Source organism: Coregonus clupeaformis, chromosome 15, assembly GCF_020615455.1.
Source record: "Coregonus clupeaformis isolate EN_2021a chromosome 15, ASM2061545v1, whole genome shotgun sequence".
Lineage (NCBI taxonomy): Eukaryota > Metazoa > Chordata > Actinopteri > Salmoniformes > Salmonidae > Coregonus > Coregonus clupeaformis.
The window spans coordinates 7,959,809-7,985,447 of NC_059206.1; the positions used below are offsets into that span (position 1 = coordinate 7,959,809).

Genomic DNA, 25,639 nt, shown 5'->3' on the forward strand with positions numbered 1-25,639 from the left:
TATGGCTAAGAACTGTCCTACTCTACTGTATGGATATGAACTGTCCTACTTTACTGTATGGGTAAGACATGTCCTACTCTACTGTATGGATAAGAACTGTCCTACTCTACTGTATGGATAAGAACTGTCCTACTTAACTGTATGGATATGAACTGTCCTACTCTACTGTATGGATAATAACTGTCCTACTTAACTGTATGGATATGAACTGTCCTACTTTACTGTATGGATAAGAACTGTCCTACTCTACTGTATGGATAAGAACTGTCCTACTCTACTGTATGGATAAGAACTGTCCTACTCTACTGTATGGATAATAACTGTCCTACTTTACTGTATGGATAAGAACTGTCCTACTCTACTGTATGGATAAGAACTGTCCTACTCTACTGTATGGATAAGAACTGTCCTACTCTACTGTATGGATAAGAACTGTCCTACTTTACTGTATGGATAATAACTGTCCTACTTTACTGTATGGATAATAACTGTCCTACTTTACTGTATGGATAATAACTGTCCTACTTTACTCTATGGATAAGAACTGTACTACTCTACTGTATGGATACGAACTGTCCTACTCTACTGTATGGGAAAGAACTGTCCTACTCTACTGTATGGATAAGAACTGTCCTACTTTACTGTATGGGTAAGACATGTCCTACTCTACTGTATGGATAAGAACTGTCCTACTCTACTGTATGGATAAGAACTGTCCTACTTAACTGTATGGATATGAACTGTCCTACTCTACTGTATGGATAATAACTGTCCTACTTAACTGTATGGATATGAACTGTCCTACTTTACTGTATGGATAAGAACTGTCCTACTCTACTGTATGGATAAGAACTGTCCTACTCTACTGTATGGATAATAACTGTCCTACTTTACTGTATGGATAAGAACTGTCCTACTCTACTGTATGGATAAGAACTGTCCTACTCTACTGTATGGATAATAACTGTCCTACTTTACTGTATGGATAATAACTGTCCTACTCTACTGTATGGATAATAACTGTCCCACTTAACTGTATGGATATGAACTGTCCTACTTTACTGTATGGATAAGAACTGTCCTACTCTACTGTATGGATAAGAACTGTCCTACTTTACTGTATGGATAAGAACTGTCCTACTCTACTGTATGGATAAGAACTGTCCTACTCTACTGTATGGATAAGAACTGTCCTACTTTACTGTATGGATAAGAACTGTCCTACTCTACTGTATGGGTCAGAAATGTACTACTCTACTGTATGGATAAGAACTGTCCTACTCTACTGTATGGATAAGAACTGTCCTACTTTACTGTATGGGTAAGACATGTCCTACTCTACTGTATGGATATGAACTGTCCTACTCTACTGTATGGATAATAACTGTCCTACTTAACTGTATGGGTAAGAACTGTTCTACTCTACTGTATGGATAATAACTGTCCTACTTTACTGTATGGATAATAACTGTCCTACTTTACTCTATGGATAAGAACTGTCCTACTCTACTGTATGGATAAGAACTGTCCTACTCTACTGTATGGATAAGAACTGTCCTACTCTACTGTATGGATAAGAACTGTCCTACTCTACTGTATGGATAAGAACTGTCCTACTTTACTGTATGGATAAGAACTGTCCTACTTTACTGTATGGATAAGAACTGTCCTACTCTACTGTATGGATAACAACTGTCCTACTTTACTGTATGGATAAGAACTGTCCTACTCTACTGTATGGATAAGAACTGTCCTACTCTACTGTATGGATAAGAACTGTCCTACTTTACTGTATGGTTAAGAACTGTCCTACTCTACTGTATGGGTCAAATGTACAACTCTACTGTATGGATAAGAACTGTCCTACTCTACTGTATGGGTAAAACATGTCCTACTCTACTGTATGGATATGAACTGTCCTACTCTACTGTATGGATAATAACTGTCCTACTTAACTGTATGGGTAAGAACTGTTCTACTCTACTGTATGGATAATAACTGTCCTACTTTACTGTATGGATAATAACTGTCCTACTTTACTCTATGGATAAGAACTGTCCTACTCTACTGTATGGATAAGAACTGTCCTACTCTACTGTATGGATAAGAACTGTCCTACTCTACTGTATGGATAAGAACTGTCCTACTTTACTGTATGGGTAAGACATGTCCTACTCTACTGTATGGATATGAACTGTCCTACTCTACTGTATGGATAAGAACTGTCCTACTTTACTGTATGGATAAGAACTGTCCTACTTTACTGTATGGATAAGAACTGTCCTACTCTACTGTATGGATAAGAACTGTCCTACTTTACTGTATGGATAAGAACTGTCCTACTCTACTGTATGGATAAGAACTGTCCTACTCTACTGTATGGATAAGAACTGTCCTACTTTACTGTATGGATAAGAACTGTCCTACTCTACTGTATGGGTCAAATGTACAACTATACTGTATGGATAAGAACTGTCCTACTCTACTGTATGGATAAGAACTGTCCTACTTTACTGTATGGGTAAGACATGTCCTACTCTACTGTATGGATATGAACTGTCCTACTCTACTGTATGGATAATAACTGTCCTACTTAACTGTATGGATAAGAACTGTCCTACTCTACTGTATGGATAAGAACTGTCCTACTCTACTGAATGGATAAGAACTTTCCTACTTTACTGTATGGATAAGAACTGTCTTACTTTACTGTATGTCGTTCACAGTTGTAGCATAGGCTACTTTAACATGATGGGTACTCAGCTTCATAACAGCTTCGTAACATATTTCTAATGTAATAAATATTATTAGAACTATTATTAGGATGATATATCTATTTTGGTAACACTTAACAATAAGGTCACCTTTACAAGTGGTTTATAAGGTGTTATTTTAAAGTGTTACTGCTGTTTCTTTATGCTCATACCATTAACCAAAGGTCAAGGTATGCCAGATTAAACGTTTTCAAAACATTTCAGTACTAAAGTTGTGGTATTTTAACCCAGTGTTTCACGTGTTACCCTACTAATTATCCTCCAACGCTTTCCTCAATTTCTCCAGATGTGAACGAGTGTGTGATCTTCCCCAGGACATGCACTCCCGGAACTTGCCAAAACCTGGACGGCACCTTCCGTTGTCTCTGTCCCCCGGGCTACATCGTCCAGAACGAGCAGTGTATAGGTGAGGCTTCGTATAACCCTGGCTACATCACCATGCTACATAGTTGTTGGAAAGAAATGTGTTTGACCAAATACAATGCTATTTCTCTGTAAACAAATTAACAACAGACTTTCATCATGCTTATAGAGAAGGGCACTCAACATGTACTGCACTGACACAAATGACTGATGATTGGTTGAAAGAAATTGATAATAAGAAGATTGTGGGAGCTGTTCTGTTATAATTCAGTGCAGCCTTTAATATTATTGACCGTAAAAAAAAAAAAACGTATGTGTTATGGCTTTTCAACCTCTGCCGTATCGTGGATTCAGAGCTATCTACAGTGAGGGAAAAAATACTTATTTCCCTCATTAAAATGCAAATCATTTTATAAAATTTTTGACATGTGTTTTTCTGGATTTTGTTGTTGTTATTCTGTCTCTCACTGTTCAAATAAACCTACCATTAAAATTATAGACTGATCATTTCTTTGTCAGTGGGCAAACGTACAAAATCAGCAGGGGATCAAATCGTTTTTTCCCTCACTGTATCTAATAGAACTCAGAGGGTTTTCTTTAATGGAAGCTTCTTTAATGTCAAACATTTAAAGTGTGGTGTACCACAGGGCAGCTCTCTAGGCCCTCTACTACCCCTCACAGCTCCGTAGGCAAGCACCATGGTCTTGTAGCATGCCACCAGGGGTCTTTTCACAGTTCCCAGGTCGAGAACAAATTCAAGGAAACATACAGTATTATACAGAGCCATGAGTGCATGGAACTCCCTTCCATCTTATATAGCGCAAGTGAACAGCAAACCTGGTTTTTAAAAAACTAATAGAGCAACACACACACACTACATGTTAATGTTTTGTACACACACACACTACATGTTAATGTAAATTGTAAAGTATATTGTCTGTAATGTCTTTTTCGTTATGTGTTGGACCCCAGTAAGACTATCTGTCGCTAACGGGGATCCTAATAAACGTAAACAGTCTAGAGCGACCAGCGTATAGGTGAGGATCCGCTCCCTCCGTTCCCTCCGCTAGGCCCCGGGGAGCCTGCGCTGTACCATCAGGAAGTCAAAACATGAAGAGGAATCATGCTTGAAGAAACCATTTTTGTCGAGAGGTCCAACGTTCCATGCAACACCTGCCACTCTTTGACTGCAGGAGACGGGTTTTAGCGAACATTTGTGCGTAATTGTATGCGAGTGTAGTCCCACTCTGTCCATTCGTAAGACATAGTAGACTGTGGTGTACCATATTACTTTCACACCACATACTGGGTTCCCCAATTTGGCCACGACAATGACGTATCACTCCTCTCCCCAGCACCCTCTGCTTCAGTTGATGTTTCCCTGGGTTCAGTGCTAGAGCCTTCTAAATACCTCTCTCTTCACTCTCCACACTCTGCGTGAGCCAGACCTGGGTTCAAGATACTATTTAAAATCTGTCAAATACTTTGAATGTGCCAGGTGACACTTTGCTTCTTGGAAGTCCAATATCTAGAAAACTGTTGATATACAAAACATTTTGGGACTTTATCAACAGTGTACAAATGAGTAAAATAGGAAAAGATAGTTTGCCTTTAAGTACAGCTGAAGTATTTGACATTTTTTCCAATAGTATTTGAACCCAGGTCTGGTGTGTTCTGTGAGGACTATCCACACAGAGGCATCCATTTTGTAACAGGAATGACAGTTCGCCCCTTTTTTCCTCTTGCAGATGTCAACGAGTGTGAAGAAGACCCTAACATCTGCCTGTTTGGCTCCTGCTTCAACAACCCGGGCAGTTTCCAGTGTGTGTGCAGGCCTGGCTTCGTGCTGTCTGAGAACGGTCGCAGGTGTTACGGTATGTAGGGGCCAACCAGAATGGTGTCAAAACAGCGCTGAGAGTTTGGCGTATGAGGATAGTTAGACAACAAAAGGTTTTGGAAGGAAGGTTTGTTGTGGCACATGTTATGTCAAATTGTTTGTGTATGTTGGTACTGCTACAGCACTCATTTCCAACATTTTACTTTCAACAATATTGTGTTATTGTCACAGTATACCACGGCTTTCAGCCAATCAAAGTACTGCACAATGTTTTTTCAACCCTGCTTTGTTTGTTTTGTTGCGTTGTTGGTGGAAAGCCCAATAAACACAGTGGAAGATTTGTATGATGTTGTGGGCCAGTTTTTAGCCTCTGACCAGCCTCTCTCTGTCTGTCTCTTGTTGCTCTCTCTCTCTGTCTGTCTCTCTTTTCATCTCTCTAGACACCAGAGAGAGTTACTGCTTCACCCGCTTTGAGAACGGCAAGTGCTCGGTGCCTCAGGCCTTCAACACCAGCAAGGCCAAGTGTTGCTGCAGCACTATGCCCAAGGAGGGCTGGGGAGACCCCTGTGAACTTTGCCCCAAGAAGCAGGATGGTAGGAGTCCACACACACACACACACACACACACACACACACACACACACACACACACACACACACACACACAAAACCATATTTAGCAGCTTGGGTTTGACAAAAACAGCATTCTATTTTGGATTGAGACCCATCCCTACTCCCTAAACTGTGTCTTGATCCACTGGGCACAAACTGGTTGAATCAATGTTGTTTCCACGTCATTTAAATAAATAAAAAATATGTGATGAATTTGAATCAACGTGGAAAACTAATTGGATTTGCAAAGGTCATCAAGGCAAAGGAATTTCGTGAATTTTTTTCACCCACATTTGATCCCAAATCCAATGATTTCACGCTGTTGATTTCACGTTGAATTCACATTAGTTGACAACTCATTCAAATGTAAATAAAAATTAGACGTTGAACTGACGTCTATGCGCACCCTTACAGAAAAACAACATGATTTCACGTGGGAAATCACATGATTTCACAATTTGTACACATGCAGTTTTATGTTATCACATGTTGCTTTACATGTTGTCACATGTTGTCACATTAACTTCACATAAGATCACATGAAAAAAACATGAAAACATGTGTTTTTGGATCACTTCACATGTGATCATGTGAAATTCATGTGGTTATTCCATAAGAGCAGTGGGGATTGAATAGAGTCCATAGTCAGACTCAATTCAGAATGATTGAGTTAGAAATATTAATATTGTTATAATTTTTTCTCCATCAGTGGCGTTCCAGCACCTGTGTCCCTTCGGCCATGGCATAATCACTGGGATTGGAGACACACGCATAGGTAACTCACCCACATTAAAGATATGTGAGGTACAGTGTGAAAAGTTACTGTGATTTATGTTTTGAGAGAGAATGATATCGCTTTAAAGGTTTTGTTTTATGTTGAACCTTTGACGAGGTGACATGAAACGGCATGAATGTGATTGGATAGAACTATGATTTCAACTATAACCACAATGAATAGGATTGATGAATAATGTTGGGATGGATAATACTCTTAACATTGCACTTCTTTGGGAATCTCCAGACCTGAATGAGTGTGTGGAGAACCCAGGCATCTGTCACAACGGCCACTGTATCAACACAGACGGCTCTTTCCGCTGCGAGTGTCCCATGGGCTACACCCTCAACTACACTGGAGTGCACTGCATTGGTAAGGCCCAATCCTATACAATACAGCTATTCTATAATAATGAACTGCTTATAGAGTTAACAGGAAACATGTTACCCAGTCAACCATACTGGGGTACACTGTATCGGTGAAACACAATCCTATTAAATTTTTTTTATATATTCAAGTTTTATAACAACTCACATAGCAGTCAATACAAACTGAAATCCATTAGCATTTAGACAATTAAAAAAAAGACATGTTAGAACCAGATCTCTTTAGTTTCCCTTTCATTGTATTTTATTAACGTTAGGAGAGGAGCAGAAGGCGCTAAACCAATGTGAGATGAGGTGCCGCCCCAAAATAATACGAGCATTAGGAAGAAAAAGGTGCAACTTTATTCACGTTACACATTGGCAGCTAAGAGCTGAATTCCAGTCTAACCTACAGTGCATACTGCATTTACATTTTTACATTTACGTCATTTAGCAGACGCTCTTATCCAGAGCGACTTACAGTTAGTGAGTGCATACATTTTGTTGTATTTTTGGGGGGGGTTTTCATACTGGCCCCCCGTGGGAAACGAACCCACATCCCTGCCGGCCAAACCCTCCCCTACCTTGGACGATGCTGGACCAATTGTGCACCGCCCATGAGTCTCCCGGTCGCGGCCGGCTGCGACAGAGCCTGGACTCGAACCAGGATCTCTAGTGGCACAGCTAGCACTGCGATGGAGTGCCTTAGCCTAAATACACTGAACAAAAATATAAACACAAACATGTAAAGTGTTGGTCCCATGTTTCATGAACCGAAATAAAAGATCCCAGAAATGTTCCATTCGCACAAATTTGTTTACATCCCTGTTAGTGAGCATTTCTCCTATGCCAAGATAATTTCTCTACCATAAGCCGCCTCCAACATCATTTTAGAGAATTTGGCAGTACGTCCAACCGGCCTCACAAGCACAGACCACGTGTAACCACGCCAGCCCAGGACCTCCTCAGCTGGCTTCTTCACCTGTGGGATTGTGTGAGACCAGCCACCTGGACAGCTGATGAAACTGTGAGTTTGCGCAACCGTCTTGGGGAAGCTCATCTGCGTGCTCGTCGTCCTCACCAGGGTCTTGATCTGACTGCAGTTCGGCGTCGTAACCGACTTCAGTGGGCGTATGCTCACCTTCGATGGCCACTGGCACGCTGGAGAAGCGTGCTCTTCACGGATGAATCCCGGTTTCAACTGTACCGGGCAGATGGCAAACAGAATGTATGTTTGCTGATGTCAACATTGTGAACAGAGTGCCCCATAGTGTCAGTGGGGTTATGGCATGGGCAGGTATAAGCTATGGACAACCAACACACAATTGCATTTTATCTATGGCAATTTGAATGCGCAGAGATACCGTGACGAGATCCTGAGGACCATTGTCGTGCCATTCATCCGCCGCCATCACCTCATGTTTCACCATGATAATGCACAGCCACATGTTGCAAAGATCTGTACACAATTCCTGGAAGCAGAAAATGTCCCATGTACCAGATGCATATCTGTTTTCCCAGTCATGTGAAATCCGTAGATTAAGGTCTAATGAATTTATTTCAATTGACTGATTTCTTATATGAACTGTAACATAGTAAAATCTTTGAAATCGTTGCATGTTTCGTTTATATTTTTGTTCAGTGTAAAAACTGTGTAAAATCCAAAAGAACCATTTCAGATTCCAGTCCAGGTTGCCGTACGCAGGCTCTACCAGGTGGTTGCTCATATAGGACAGGCTCTACCAGGTGGTTGCTCATATAGGACAGGCTCTACCAGGTGGTTGCTCATATAGGACAGGCTCTACCAGGTGGTTGCTCATATAGGACAGGCTCTACCAGGTGGTGCTCATATAGGACAGGCTCTACCAGGTCGCTGCTCATATAGGACAGGCTCTACCAGGTGGTGCTCATATAGGACAGGCTCTACCAGGTGGTGCTCATATAGGACAGGTTCTACCAGGTCGCTGCTCATATAGGACAGGCTCTACCAGGTGGTGCTCATATAGGACAGGCTCTACCAGGTGGTTTCTCATATAGGACAGGCTCTACCAGGTGGTGCTCATATAGGACAGGCTCTACCAGGTGGTGCTCATATAGGACAGGCTCTACCAGGTGGTTGCTCATATAGGACAGGCTCTACCAGGTGGTGCTCATATAGGACAGGCTCTACCAGGTCGGTGCTCATATAGGACAGGCTCTACCAGGTGGTTGCTCATATAGGACAGGCTCTACCAGGTGGTTACTCATATAGGACAGGCTCAGACCAGGTTACTGAAATGCTTGTCAAGTCTAGGAGCACTTACTATGAACAAGGAGAGAAAGCCAGTAAATTATTAGCTCACAAGTTACGTCAACAATCATCATCATCTCAGATTACAAAAATTCGTACATCATCTGGGATATCATTAGATCCTGGGGGGATCAATGAGGAGTTCAAGAGATTTTACCAGTCTCTATATACCTCTGAAAGTAAAGCGGATACACTGGAATTGGATAATTTCTTCCACTCACTATCTGTGCCTTCGGTCGGCCGGGATTTGGTAAAAAAATTAGAGCAGCCGATCACTGTTGAAGAACTGTCTAACGCTGTCAAATCCCTTCAATCTGGGAGAAGCCCAGGGCCTGATGGCTACCCGACAGAGTTTTATAAAAAGTTTATCACCAAAATAGCCCCTATTCTAATTGAAATGTACAATGATGCATTTGTAAATGGTGCTCTCCCACATACTCTCACTCAAGCAACCATTTGTGTTATTCTTAAAAAAAAACAAAGACCCTCTTGACTGTGCATCATACCGTCCAATTAGCCTGCTAAATGTGGACTATAAAATTCTAGCCAAAATTCTGGCAACGCGGCTAGAAACAGTCCTCCCATCAATTATCTCTCCGGATCAAACAGGATTTATAAAAAATAGACACTCATTCTTCAATCTCCGAAGATTATTTAATATTATATACAATCCTTCTGTCAACAATACCTCTGAAGCCATTATATCCCTGGACGCGGAGAAAGCGTTTGATCGGGTGGAATGGAAATACCTTTTTACACTCTAAATAAATTTGGCTTTGGCTCCAAATTCATGACCTGGACAAAACTTCTGTACTCATCCCCCAAGCCTCTGTCAGGACTAATAACACTCAATCAGATCGCTTCCCTCTGCAAAGATCGACACGTCAGGGTTGCCCTTTAAGTCCCTTACTGTTTGCCCTCGCCATAGAGCCACTTGCAATAGCACTTCGCTCCAACCCCCTCATCAAAGGCATAGTCAGATACGGGCACGAACACAAACTGTCTTTATATGCAGATGATTTATTAATATACACATCCAATCTTTCTGTCTCTGTCCCTGCTGCCCTTGCCACTTTCGCATCCTTCGGTCACATATCAGGGTATAAACTAAATCTCAGTAAAAGTGAATTGATGCCACTTAACATGGCTGCAAAAAAATCCCCTTTACATAACTTGCCATTTAAAATAGCACACAGCAGTTTTATTTATCTCGGGGTACATGTCACAATTAGGTTTGAAAACCTTTTTCAAGCCAACTTTGCTCCTCTCTTAACCCGTACTAAGGACGATTTGGAACGGTGGTCTTTGCTACACCTCTCCTTAGTTGCTAGAATTAACTCTATTAAAATGAATACTCTCCCTAAATTCTTATACCTCTATCAGTGCCTTCCAATATTTCTACCCAATACATTTTTCAAAAAGATCGACGGCCTAATTCTACCCTTTATATGGGACAAAAAAGCCTCCTAGGATGCGAAAACAGCTCTTGCAGAGGCCCAAACCAGACGGCGGTCTAGCTCTACCAGATTTCAGATTCTATTATTGGGCCGCTAACCTTAGGATCATTCAGTACTGGTTGCAGAGCAGAGTAATATTCCCACCCCCAACTTGGCTGGAGATGGAGGCTGCCTCGTCTACACCGGCATCACTGTCTTCCCTCGCTCACTCCTCTATTACAGGCCCTTACTCCTCCTTCACCAACAATACATGTGTCAAAACAACATTGAAGATCTGGAATCAATTTAGGCGCCACTTTGGGTTTCAAACAACCTCTTCCTTGGCTCCGGTAGCCTCAAACCCAGCTTTTCCCCCATCTATGATTGATGGTGCTTTCTCAACATGGTCTAATCTCGGTATTAAAAGATTCAGAGATCTGTATACTAACAATACATTTAGTACGTTTCAACAACTATCAGCTAAATTTGGTCTCCCCAGACATCATTTTTTTAGATTCTTACAAGTCCGGAGTTACATCCGCAGCATAGATCCAGGATTCCCCAACCTTTCTAGTGGAACACAGTTCGACACATTTCTCACCCCTCTTCCTAATCAGAAAGGCACAATGTCAATAATCTATAGTCAAATTTGCTCACTACAAGCCATCTCATTAAACAATATCAAATCCTCTTGGGAGGAGGAGCTGGGTGAGGAAATATCTGATGAACTATGGGAAGAGGCACTCAAAAGGGTACATAGCTCTTCTATTTGCGCTCGACACGGCCTCATCCAATGCAAACTCATTCATAGGGCTCACTGGACCAAAGCAAGACTATCAAAAATTTACAAGGATGTGAACCCTAATTGTGTTCGATGTAACCAGTCCCCTGCTAATCATGTGCACATGTTTTGGTGCTGCCCATCTCTTGTTGGTTTCTGGAAAGACATCTTTAACACACTCTCAGAATTAAGCGGCACACAGATCGAGCCAGACCCTCTCATTGCATTATTTGGAGTTTCCTTACCCACAATACAATTGACCAAAATGAATAAGGATGTAATTGCCTTTGTCACGTTGTTAGCGAGACGATTAATTTTACTTAGATGGAAATCCTCTGCAGCCCCTTCTCATGCTCTTTGGATTAAATCTATTTTGAATTGCATAAAGTTGGAGAAAATAAAACAGACACTCAATGGGTCTGTAGACAAATTTTATGCAAAGTGGGCTCCCCTTCTTTTCTTATGTCAAAAGAATACATTTCCCTGCAGTTCCAGAGTGATGTATATTTATATATTGGTGATGTAAGAAGCCTGGTATGTGCATATACGACATCTCGGATGTTAAGGACGGTAATAACTGTGCTAGCTGACCTATAACAACTGGATCAAAACAGATATTCTTCCTTTTTTTTTTTTTTTTTTTTTTTTTTTTTTGTGTTTTATCTTATTTATGTACTTAATGTCTATTTTTTCTTTCATGTCTGTCTCTCCATGTTTTGCTGTATTGATGTCTTCAAATTGTTGTTCCATATTCATACCAAATAACTTTCAAGTGTAATTACTTACTAAATGCTGGTACTGAAAATTCAATAAACAAAGTATATAAAAAAAAATAAAAAAAATATAGGACAGGCTCTACCAGGTGGTTGCTCATATAGGACAGGCTCTACCAGGTGGTTACTCATATAGGACAGGCTCTACCAGGTGGTTACTCATATAGGACAGGCTCTACCAGGTGGTTACTCATATAGGACAGGCTCTACCAGTCGGTGCACATATAGGACAGGCTCTACCAGTCGCTGCTCATATAGGACAGGCTCTACCAGTCGCTGCTCATATAGGACAGGCTCTACCAGGTCGGTGCTCATATAGGACAGGCTCTACCAGGTGGTTACTCATATAGGACAGGCTCTACCAGGTCGCTGCTCATATAGGACAGGCTCTACCAGGTCGGTGCTCATATAGGACAGGCTCTACCAGGTGGTTGCTCATATAGGACAGGCTCTACCAGGTGGTTGCTCATATAGGACAGGCTCTACCAGGTCGGTGCTCATATAGGACAGGCTCTACCAGGTGGTTGCTCATATAGGACAGGTTCTACCAGTCGGTGCTCATATAGGACAGGTTCTACCAGGTGGTTGCTCATATAGGACAGGCTCTACCAGGTGGTTGCTCATATAGGACAGGCTCTACCAGGTGGTTGATCATATAGGACAGGCTCTACCAGGTGGTTGCTCATATAGGACAGGCTCTACCAGGTGGTTGCTCATATAGGACAGGCTCTACCAGGTCGGTGCTCATATAGGACAGGCTCTACCAGGTGGTTGCTCATATAGGACAGGCTCTACCAGGTGGTTACTCATATAGGACAGGCTCTACCAGTCGCTGCTCATATAGGACAGGCTCTACCAGGTCGGTGCTCATATAGGACAGGCTCTACCAGGTGGTTGCTCATATAGGACAGGCTCTACCAGGTCGGTGCTCATATAGGACAGGCTCTACCAGGTCGCTGCTCATATAGGACAGGCTCTACCAGGTCGCTGCTCATATAGGACAGGCTCTACCAGGTCGCTGCTCATATAGGACAGGCTCTACCAGGTCAGTGCTCATATAGGACAGGCTCTACCAGGTCGCTGGTAGAGCCTGTCCTTGTTTTCTTGGTGACAACCAGGTGGTTGCTCATATAGGACAGGCTCTACCAGGTGATTGCTCATATCGGACAGGCTCTACCAGTCGGTGCACATATAGGACAGGCTCTACCAGTCGCTGCTCATATAGGACAGGCTCTACCAGTCGCTGCTCATATAGGACAGGCTCTACCAGGTGGTTGCTCATATATGACAGGCTCTACCAGGTGGTTGCTCATATAGGACAGGCTCTACCAGGTGGTTGCTCATATATGACAGGCTCTACCAGGTGGTTGCTCATATAGGACAGGCTCTACCAGGTCGCTGCTCATATAGGACAGGCTCTACCAGGTGGTTGCTCATATAGGACAGGCTCTACCAGGTGATTGCTCATATAGGACAGGCTCTACCAGTCGGTGCACATATAGGACAGGCTCTACCAGTCGCTGCTCATATAGGACAGGCTCTACCAGTCGCTGCTCATATAGGACAGGCTCTACCAGGTGGTTGCTCATATATGACAGGCTCTACCAGGTGGTTGCTCATATAGGACAGGCTATACCAGGTGGTTGCTCATATATGACAGGCTCTACCAGGTGGTTGCTCATATAGGACAGGCTCTACCAGTCGCTGCTCATATAGGACAGGCTCTACCAGTCGCTGCTCATATAGGACAGGCTCTACCAGGTGGTTGCTCATATATGACAGGCTCTACCAGGTGGTTACTCATATAGGACAGGTTCTACCAGGTGGTGCTCATATAGGACAGGCTCTACCAGGTGGTTGCTCATATAGGACAGGCTCTACCAGGTGGTTGCTCATATAGGACAGGCTCTACCAGTCGCTGCTCATATAGGACAGGCTCTACCAGTCGCTGCTCATATAGGACAGGTTCTACCAGGTGGTGCTCATATAGGACAGGCTCTACCAGGTGGTTGCTCATATATGACAGGCTCTACCAGGTGGTTGCTCATATAGGACAGGCTCTACCAGTCGCTGCTCATATAGGACAGGCTCTACCAGTCGCTGCTCATATAGGACAGGCTCTACCAGGTGGTTGCTCATATATGACAGGCTCTACCAGATGGTTACTCATATAGGACAGGTTCTACCAGGTGGTGCTCATATAGGACAGGCTCTACCAGGTCGGTGCTCATATAGGACAGGCTCTACCAGGTGGTTGCTCATATAGGACAGGCTCTACCAGGTGGTTGCTCAAATGACTGCCTCGCCTGGTTCACCAACTACTTCTCAGATAGAGTTCAGTGTGTCAAATCGGAGGGCCTGTTGTCTGGACCTATGGCAGAGTCTATGGGGGTGCCACAGGGTTCAATTCTTGGGCCGACACTTTTCTCCGTGTATATCAATGATGTCGCTCTTGCTGCTGGTGACTCTCAGATCCACCTCTACGCAGACGACACCATTTTGTATACATCTGGCCCTTCATTGGACACTGTGTTAACAAACCTCTAAACGAGCTTCAATGCCATACAACAATCCTTCAGTAGCCTCCAACTGCTCTTAAACACTAGTAAAACTAAATGCATGCTCTTCAATCGAACGCTGCTGGCACCCGCCCACCCGACTAGAATCACCACTCTCGACGGGTCTGACCTAGAGTATGTGGACAACTACAAATACCTAGGTGTCTGGTTAGACTGTAAACTCAACTTCCAGACTCACATAAAGAATCTCCAATCCAAAGTTAAATCTAGAATCGGCTTCCTATTTCGCAACAAAGCCTCCTTCACTCATGCTGCCAAACATGCCCTCGTAAAACTGACTATCCTACCGATCCTTGACTTCGCGATGTCATTTACAAAATAGCCTCCAACACTCTACTCAGCAAATTGGATGTAGTCTATCACAGTGCCATCCGTTTTGTCTCCAAAGCCCCATACACTACCCACCACTGTGACCTGTACGCTCTTGTTGGCTGGTCCTCACTACATGTTCGTCGTCAAACCCACTGGCTCCAGGCCATCTATAAATCACTGCTAGGCAAATCCCCGCCTTATCTTAGCTCATTGGTCACCATAGCAGCACCCACCCGTAGTCTGCGCTCCAGCAGGTATATCTCACTGGTCATTCCCAAAGCCAACACCTCCTTTGGCCGCCATTCCTTCCAGTTCTCTGCTGCCAATGACTGGAACGAATTGCAAAAATCTCTGAAGCTGGAGACTCTTATCTCCCTCAATAACTTTAAGCATCAGTTGTCAGAGCACCTTACCGATCACTGCACCTGTACACAGCCCATCTGAAATTAGCCCACCCAACTACCTCATCCCTATATTGTTATTTATTTTGCTCTTTTGCACCCCAGTATCTCTATTTGCACATAATCTCTTGCACATCTAGCATTCCAGTGTTAATACTATTGTAATTATTTTGCACTATAGCCTATTTATTGCCTTACCTCCATAACTTGCTACATTTGCACACACTGTATATATATTTTCTGTTGTATTTTTGACTTTATGTTTTTTACCCCATATGTAACTCTGTGTTGTTTTTATTGCACTGCTTTGCTTTATCTTGGCCAGGTCGCAGTTGTAAATGAGAACCTGTTCTCAACTGGCTTACCTGGTTAAATAAAGGTGAAAAAAAAAAAAAAAAAAATAGGACAGGCTCTACCAGGTGGTTGCTCATATATGACAGGCTCTACCAGGTGGTTGCTCATATAGGACAGGCTCTACCAGGTGGTTGCTCATATAGGACAGGCTCTACCAGGTGGTGCTCATATAGGACAGGCTCTACCAGGTGGTTGCTCATATAGGACAGGCTCTACCAGGTGGTTGCTCATATATGACAGGCTCTACCAGGTGGTTGCTCATATAGGACAGGCTCTACCAGGTGGTTACTCATATAGGACAGGCTCTACCAGTCGGTGCACATATAGGACAGGCTCTACCAGTCGCTGCTCATATAGGACAGGCTCTACCAGTCGCTGCTCATATAGGACAGGCTCTACCAGGTCGGTGCTCATATAGGACAGGCTCTACCAGGTGGTTACTCATATAGGACAGGCTCTACCAGGTCGCTGCTCATATAGGACAGGCTCTACCAGGTCGGTGCTCATATAGGACAGGCTCTACCAGGTGGTTGCTCATATAGGACAGGCTCTACCAGGTGGTTGCTCATATAGGACAGGCTCTACCAGGTCGGTGCTCATATAGGACAGGCTCTACCAGGTGGTTGCTCATATAGGACAGGTTCTACCAGTCGGTGCTCATATAGGACAGGTTCTACCAGGTGGTTGCTCATATAGGACAGGCTCTACCAGGTGGTTGCTCATATAGGACAGGCTCTACCAGGTGGTTGATCATATAGGACAGGCTCTACCAGGTGGTTGCTCATATAGGACAGGCTCTACCAGGTGGTTGCTCATATAGGACAGGCTCTACCAGGTCGGTGCTCATATAGGACAGGCTCTACCAGGTGGTTGCTCATATAGGACAGGCTCTACCAGGTCGGTGCTCATATAGGACAGGCTCTACCAGGTGGTTGCTCATATAGGACAGGCTCTACCAGGTGGTTACTCATATAGGACAGGCTCTACCAGTCGCTGCTCATATAGGACAGGCTCTACCAGGTCGGTGCTCATATAGGACAGGCTCTACCAGGTGGTTGCTCATATAGGACAGGCTCTACCAGGTCGGTGCTCATATAGGACAGGCTCTACCAGGTCGCTGCTCATATAGGACAGGCTCTACCAGGTCGCTGCTCATATAGGACAGGCTCTACCAGGTCGCTGCTCATATAGGACAGGCTCTACCAGGTCGGTGCTCATATAGGACAGGCTCTACCAGGTCGCTGGTAGAGCCTGTCGTTGTTTTCTTGGTGACAACCAGGTGGTTGCTCATATAGGACAGGCTCTACCAGGTGATTGCTCATATCGGACAGTCTCTATTAGTCGGTGCACATATAGGACAGGCTCTACCAGTCGCTGCTCATATAGGACAGGCTCTACCAGTCGCTGCTCATATAGGACAGGCTCTACCAGGTGGTTGCTCATATATGACAGGCTCTACCAGGTGGTTGCTCATATAGGACAGGCTCTACCAGGTGGTTGCTCATATATGACAGGCTCTACCAGGTGGTTGCTCATATAGGACAGGCTCTACCAGGTCGCTGCTCATATAGGACAGGCTCTACCAGGTGGTTGCTCATATAGGACAGGCTCTACCAGGTGATTGCTCATATAGGACAGGCTCTACCAGTCGGTGCACATATAGGACAGGCTCTACCAGTCGCTGCTCATATAGGACAGGCTCTACCAGTCGCTGCTCATATAGGACAGGCTCTACCAGGTGGTTGCTCATATATGACAGGCTCTACCAGGTGGTTGCTCATATAGGACAGGCTATACCAGGTGGTTGCTCATATATGACAGGCTCTACCAGGTGGTTGCTCAGATAGGACAGGCTCTACCAGTCGCTGCTCATATAGGACAGGCTCTACCAGTCGCTGCTCATATAGGACAGGCTCTACCAGGTGGTTGCTCATATATGACAGGCTCTACCAGGTGGTTACTCATATAGGACAGGTTCTACCAGGTGGTGCTCATATAGGACAGGCTCTACCAGGTGGTTGCTCATATAGGACAGGCTCTACCAGGTGGTTGCTCATATAGGACAGGCTCTACCAGTCGCTGCTCATATAGGACAGGCTCTACCAGTCGCTGCTCATATAGGACAGGTTCTACCAGGTGGTGCTCATATAGGACAGGCTCTACCAGGTGGTTGCTCATATAGGACAGGCTCTACCAGGTCGGTGCTCATATAGGACAGGCTCTACCAGGTCGCTGCTCATATAGGACAGGCTCTACCAGGTCGCTGCTCATATAGGACAGGCTCTACCAGGTCGCTGCTCATATAGGACAGGCTCTACCAGGTCGGTGCTCATATAGGACAGGCTCTACCAGGTCGCTGGTAGAGCCTGTCGTTGTTTTCTTGGTGACAACCAGGTGGTTGCTCATATAGGACAGGCTCTACCAGGTGATTGCTCATATCGGACAGTCTCTATTAGTCGGGTGCACATATAGGACAGGCTCTACCAGTCGCTGCTCATATAGGACAGGCTCTACCAGTCGCTGCTCATATAGGACAGGCTCTACCAGGTGGTTGCTCATATATGACAGGCTCTACCAGGTGGTTGCTCATATAGGACAGGCTCTACCAGGTGGTTGCTCATATATGACAGGCTCTACCAGGTGGTTGCTCATATAGGACAGGCTCTACCAGGTCGCTGCTCATATAGGACAGGCTCTACCAGGTGGTTGCTCATATAGGACAGGCTCTACCAGGTGATTGCTCATATAGGACAGGCTCTACCAGTCGGTGCACATATAGGACAGGCTCTACCAGTCGCTGCTCATATAGGACAGGCTCTACCAGTCGCTGCTCATATAGGACAGGCTCTACCAGGTGGTTGCTCATATATGACAGGCTCTACCAGGTGGTTGCTCATATAGGACAGGCTATACCAGGTGGTTGCTCATATATGACAGGCTCTACCAGGTGGTTGCTCATATAGGACAGGCTCTACCAGTCGCTGCTCATATAGGACAGGCTCTACCAGTCGCTGCTCATATAGGACAGGCTCTACCAGGTGGTTGCTCATATATGACAGGCTCTACCAGGTGGTTACTCATATAGGACAGGTTCTACCAGGTGGTGCTCATATAGGACAGGCTCTACCAGGTGGTTGCTCATATAGGACAGGCTCTACCAGGTGGTTGCTCATATAGGACAGGCTCTACCAGTCGCTGCTCATATAGGACAGGCTCTACCAGTCGCTGCTCATATAGGACAGGTTCTACCAGGTGGTGCTCATATAGGACAGGCTCTACCAGGTGGTTGCTCATATATGACAGGCTCTACCAGGTGGTTGCTCATATAGGACAGGCTCTACCAGTCGCTGCTCATATAGGACAGGCTCTACCAGTCGCTGCTCATATAGGACAGGCTCTACCAGGTGGTTGCTCATATATGACAGGCTCTACCAGATGGTTACTCATATAGGACAGGTTCTACCAGGTGGTGCTCATATAGGACAGGCTCTACCAGGTGGTTGCTCATATAGGACAGGCTCTACCAGGTCGGTGCTCATATAGGACAGGCTCTACCAGGTGGTTGCTCATATAGGACAGGCTCTACCAGGTGGTTGCTCAAATGACTGCCTCGCCTGGTTCACCAACTACTTCTCAGATAGAGTTCAGTGTGTCAAATCGGAGGGCCTGTTGTCTGGACCTATGGCAGAGTCTATGGGGGTGCCACAGGGTTCAATTCTTGGGCCGACACTTTTCTCCGTGTATATCAATGATGTCGCTCTTGCTGCTGGTGACTCTCAGATCCACCTCTACGCAGACGACACCATTTTGTATACATCTGGCCCTTCATTGGACACTGTGTTAACAAACCTCTAAACAAGCTTCAATGCCATACAACAATCCTTCAGTAGCCTCCAACTGCTCTTAAACACTAGTAAAACTAAATGCATGCTCTTCAATCGAACGCTGCTGGCACCCGCCCACCCGACTAGAATCACCACTCTCGACGGGTCTGACCTAGAGTATGTGGACAACTACAAATACCTAGGTGTCTGGTTAGACTGTAAACTCAACTTCCAGACTCACATAAAGAATCTCCAATCCAAAGTTAAATCTAGAATCGGCTTCCTATTTCGCAACAAAGCCTCCTTCACTCATGCTGCCAAACATGCCCTCGTAAAACTGACTATCCTACCGATCCTTGACTTCGGCGATGTCATTTACAAAATAGCCTCCAACACTCTACTCAGCAAATTGGATGTAGTCTATCACAGTGCCATCCGTTTTGTCTCCAAAGCCCCATACACTACCCACCACTGTGACCTGTACGCTCTTGTTGGCTGGTCCTCACTACATGTTCGTCGTCAAACCCACTGGCTCCAGGCCATCTATAAATCACTGCTAGGCAAATCCCCGCCTTATCTTAGCTCATTGGTCACCATAGCAGCACCCACCCGTAGTCTGCGCTCCAGCAGGTATATCTCACTGGTCATTCCCAAAGCCAACACCTCCTTTGGCCGCCATTCCTTCCAGTTCTCTGCTGCCAATGACTGGAACGAATTGCAAAAATCTCTGAAGCTGGAGACTCTTATCTCCCTCAATAACTTTAAGCATCAGTTGTCAGAGCACCTTACCGATCACTGCACCTGTACACAGCCCATCTGAAATTAGCCCACCCAACTACCTCATCCCTATATTGTTATTTATTTTGCTCTTTTGCACCCCAGTATCTCTATTTGCACATAATCTCTTGCACATCTAGCATTCCAGTGTTAATACTATTGTAATTATTTTGCACTATAGCCTATTTATTGCCTTACCTCCATAACTTGCTACATTTGCACACACTGTATATATATTTTCTGTTGTATTTTTGACTTTATGTTTTTTACCCCATATGTAACTCTGTGTTGTTTTTATTGCACTGCTTTGCTTTATCTTGGCCAGGTCGCAGTTGTAAATGAGAACCTGTTCTCAACTGGCTTACCTGGTTAAATAAAGGTGAAATAAATAAAAAAATTAAAAAAAATAGGACAGGCTCTACCAGGTGGTTGCTCATATATGACAGGCTCTACCAGGTGGTTGCTCATATAGGACAGGCTCTACCAGGTGGTTGCTCATATAGGACAGGCTCTACCAGGTGGTGCTCATATAGGACAGGCTCTACCAGGTGGTTGCTCATATAGGACAGGCTCTACCAGGTGGTTGCTCATATAGGACAGGCTCTACCAGGTGGTTGCTCATATAGGACAGGTTCTACCAGGTGGTTGCTCATATATGAGCTAAACACTCTACTACACCAGAATACACTGTATACTCTAACGCCAGTAAACCATGCCATACCACTTTACCTATTGTACTGTGCCATCTCATAGTATCTATACTGAAGAATACGTATGGAGTTGACCAAACAATAAGGTTCATACATCTAAATAACATACGGCCGGGTTCCCAGACACAGATTAAGCCTAGTCTTGGACTAGAAAGCATGTTCAATGGAGAATCTCCATAATATTAATCTGTGTCTGGAAAACCGGCCCATAAAGTACAATAAATGTTGATTTTCTGTGCAATACTGTGATCTGGAAATTCTACTGTCTTTGAAAATGCTGTAGTGTTATACTTGACTAGTCCAGTTAAAGTTTGGTTAATTGTCCAACCTTGGTGTCCTGACCAGATATTGACGAGTGTTCGGTGGGGAACCTATGTGGGAACGGGACGTGCTCTAACGTGATTGGAGGGTTCGAGTGTAACTGTGAGGAGGGCTTTGAGCCAGGCCTCATGATGACCTGTGAAGGTGGGTGGAAGTGGAATCCTACTGGAAATGTGGTGGAGTTGCATTTATTATTATTAATATTGTGTTGCAGTCATTGTCATTTAAACACAATAAAAAATAAAAAATAAAGGTATATATACTTCTATTTTCCAAGCTTTAGTTAATTGAAAATCTATTAAAATCATGATCTTAACACATAAACAAAATGTGTTAAATGGCAAATGGAACATATTAATCTTGTGTGAAATGTTCAGAAGGAAAGTTAGACCATATGGATATAAATATATGAAGATACGAAAAGTGTTTTGCTGGATGTATTGAAGGCATGATGCCAATTTAAATGCAGATATTTTGAAATTAGACTAATTCTTTGCCTGAAGGTTGTGTTTTTGTGTGTGTGTGTGTGTGTGTGTGTGTGTGTGGTGTGTGTGTCCATGCCGGCGTGCGTACGTATGTGTGAGAGTGAGATGGGTATATGGATTTTGACTGCTAGTGTTGTCCTCTGTCTGTCTACGTCACTTTCTGTGTGTCAGACGTAAACGAGTGTGCTACCAGCCCCCTGCTGTGTGCATTCCGCTGCATCAACACCTTCGGAGGCTACGAGTGCATGTGTCCCGACGGCTACACTCTGAGAGACAACCAGAGGATGTGCCAGGGTGAGACACACACATCACTGAATTACTACTCTTTTACGCAATTGACCCTAAAGGGATAGTTCAACCAAATTACGAGTCATGCTAACTCCCAAAACACACACACACACACACACACACACTTTCACTCTTTCATACTGTTCACACATGCTGCTGCTACTCTGTTTATTATCTATCCTGATTGACTAGTCACTTTACTCCTACCTACATGTACAGTTGAAGTCGGAAGTTTACATACACTTTGGTTGGAGTCATTAAAACTTGTTTTTCAACCACTCCACAAATTTCTTGTTAACAAACTATAGTTTTGGCAAGTCGGTTAGGACATCTACTTTGTGCATGAAACAAGTCATTTTTCCAAAAATTGTTTACAGACAGATTATTTCACTCATAATTCACTGTATCACAATTCCAGTGGGTCAGAAGTTTACAATACAACAAGTTGACTGTACCTTTAAACAGCTTGGAACATTCCAGAAATGATGTCATGGCTTTAGAAGCATCTGATAGGCTAATTGACATAATTTGAGTCAATTGGAGGTGTACCTGTGGATGTATTTCAAGGCCTACCTTCAAACCCAGTGCCTCTTTGCTTGACATCATGGGAAAATCAAAAGAAATCAGCCAAGACCTCAGAAAAAAAATTAAATATGCTGATGAAACAAAAATAGAACTGTTTGGCCATAATGACCATCGTTATGTTTGGAGGAAAAAGGGGGTCGCTTGCAAGTCGAACGACACCATCCCAACCGTGAAGCACGGGGGTGGCAGTGTCATGCTGTGGGGGTACTTTGCTGCAGGAGGGACTGGTGCACTTCACAAAATAGATGGCATCATGAGGAAGGAAAATTATGTGGAGATATTGAAGCAACATCTCAAGACATCAGTCAGGAAGTTAAAGTTTGGTCGCAAATGGGTCTTCCAAATGGACAATGACCACAAGCATACTTCCAAAGTTGTGGCAAAATGGCTTAAGGACAACAAAGTCAAGGTATTGGAGTGGCCATAACAAAGCCCTGACCTCAATCCTATAGAACATTTGTGGGCAGAACTGAAAAAGCGTGTGCGAGCAAGGAAGCCTACAAACCTGACTCAGTTACACCAGCTCTGTCAGGAGGAATGGGCCAAAATTCACCCAACTTATTGTGGGAAGCTTGTGGAAGGCTACCCGAAACGTTTGACCCAAGTTAAACAATTTAAAGGCAATGCTACCAAATACTAATTGAGTGTATGTAAACTTCTGACCCACTGGGAATGTGTTGAAAGAAATAAAAGCTGAAATAAATCATTCTCTCTACTATTATTCTGACATTTCACATTCTTAAAATAAAGTGGTGATCCTAAATGACCTGAGACAAGTTTTACTAGGATTAAATGTCAGGAATTGTGAAAAACTGAGTTTAAATGTATTTGGCTAAGGTGTATGTAAACTTCCGACTTCAACTGTACATATTACCTCAATTACCTCAACTACCTCGTACCCTTGCACATTGACTCGTACCGGTACTCCTTGTATATAGTCTTGTTATTGTTATTTTATTGTGTTACTATTTCCTTTTTAATTTGTTGCTACTTTTTTTCTTCTTTTTAATCACTGCGTTGTTGGGAAAGGGCTCATAAGTAAGCAAGTCTACACCTTGTTGTATTCAATGCATGTGAAAATGTTTATTTTATTTGTTCTAGGCGCTAATGCTAAGCTAATACTAAGCAGCCTGCTGTGATTCTTTACAGTGCCTTCAGAAAGTATTCACACCCCTTGACTTTTTCCACATTTTGTTGTGTTACAAAGTGGGATTAAAATTGATTCAATTAAATTTTTTTAGTCAACAATCTACACAAAATACTCTATAATGTAAGTGGAAGAGCCTGGTTCCTCTCTAGGTTCCTTCCTTGGTTCCTGCCTTTCTAGGGAGTTTTTCCTAGCCCCCGTGCTTCTACATCTGCATTGCTTGCTGTTTGGGGTTTTAGGCTGGGTTTCTGTATAAGCACTTTGTGACATCTGATGATGTAAAAAGGGCTTTATAAAATCAATTTGATTGATTGATTGGTTGATTGAAGAAAAATTTGAACATTTGTCAAATAAAATATGAATAATAAAACGGTAATATATTTTGATTAGATAAGTATTCAACCCCCTGAGTCAACACATGTTAGAATCACCTTTGGCAGCGATTACACCTGTGAGTCTTTCCGGGTAAGTCTCTAAGAGCTTTGCAAGTCTTAAATATCCCCATCAGCGCTGCCGGAAATTAGCACTTTGGATCATGTTTTTAAGGACACACCTCGCCCATATTTCCACCCCGCCCATGTGAGCGCAAGCGAGCTGATATAAGACAGATAAATAAATAAAAAATGCCAGCAGCAGCATGTTTTACATATAGCAAACTAACGTGCGCTTGACACTAGCGCCACCTTTAACGTCAGCCGAAAATAGAGCCCATGGGGTGTGAACACTTTCTGAAGGCACTGTATAACAAGAGGTACGTTTGTAATTTGGATGAACTAACCCCTCATTTATGTCTACAGACGAGGCTTAGAGATCGCTCATACTCACTAAAGAACATCTTTCTTTCTTTCAAAATCCTGTGCTACCATTTCCTCGGTCTCTCTCAGATCTGGATGAGTGTTACGAGGGGCTCCACGACTGTGAGTCCAGAGGCATGACCTGCAAGAACCTCATTGGCACCTTCGTGTGTGTGTGCCCGCCGGGGATGGTGCGGCGCCTGGACAACGAAGTGTGCGAGGGTGAGGAAAGAGTCTACATCGATAGAACTGTTCAATAGTGATCCCACTGGGCACAGACGTCAGTTCAACGATTAGTTTTGATTTACATTTGGTTGAGTTTTCAACTAACGTGAATTAAATGTGAAATCAATGTCATTGGATTTAGGTTCAAAGTTAAAATATGAAATGCCCTTACGTTGATTCTTTTTTTGTAAATCCAATCAGTTTCCCACGTTGATTCAACACCCATCACATAGATTTTTGGGGTTGAAATAATGTGGAAACAATGTTGATTCAACCAGTTTTTTGCCCAGTGGGATGTGAGATTGCATATTATTTGGGGAGATGCAAGTTTGATTTTAAACATATGTCGCCCCTCCTTCTACTGCATGTTGAACCTTCTGTTTCTGTTTCTCTCTCTACCCCTTCATCTTTTAATCTATCCCTCCATCACATTCTCCCCACTCTTCTGTCCCTCCCTCTGTCTCTCTCTCTCCCTCCCTCTCTCTCTCTCTCTTTCTCTCTTTAGATGAGAATGAATGTCGTAGCAAGCCGGGGATCTGTGAGAATGGTCGTTGCATCAACACTATAGGCAGCTACATGTGTGAATGTGGAGGCGGCTATGAGTCTGACTCTACACGGACACAGTGTCTCGGTAAGAATCATACACACTCCTCCGAAACACACTTCTACTCTGTGTGTGTGTGTGTGTGTGTGTGTGTGTGTGTGTGTGTGTGTGTGTGTGTGTGTGTGTGTGTGTGTGTGTGTGTGTGTGTGTGTGTGTGTGTGTGTGTGTGTGTTTGACAGTCAGTGTTAGGAATATCTGTACAGTATATGTCTAAAATTAGCTAGAAGT

At 43.7% G+C, this 25,639-nt stretch overlaps 1 protein-coding gene across 1 annotated transcript in view; it reads left to right on the forward strand.

Annotated features, from left to right (window-relative positions):
* LOC121583098 (fibrillin-2) overlaps positions 1 to 25,639 on the forward strand; it is a 272,325-nt gene that overhangs the window by 223,752 nt on the left and 22,934 nt on the right. The window contains exons 48-56 of the mRNA XM_041899311.2: positions 3,061 to 3,180; positions 4,886 to 5,011; positions 5,415 to 5,567; positions 6,295 to 6,360; positions 6,607 to 6,732; positions 21,308 to 21,427; positions 21,940 to 22,062; positions 24,673 to 24,804; positions 25,313 to 25,438. Coding sequence (XP_041755245.2) covers positions 3,061 to 3,180; positions 4,886 to 5,011; positions 5,415 to 5,567; positions 6,295 to 6,360; positions 6,607 to 6,732; positions 21,308 to 21,427; positions 21,940 to 22,062; positions 24,673 to 24,804; positions 25,313 to 25,438 — 1,092 coding nt within the window. The remainder of the gene's footprint in view (positions 1 to 3,060; positions 3,181 to 4,885; positions 5,012 to 5,414; positions 5,568 to 6,294; positions 6,361 to 6,606; positions 6,733 to 21,307; positions 21,428 to 21,939; positions 22,063 to 24,672; positions 24,805 to 25,312; positions 25,439 to 25,639) is intronic.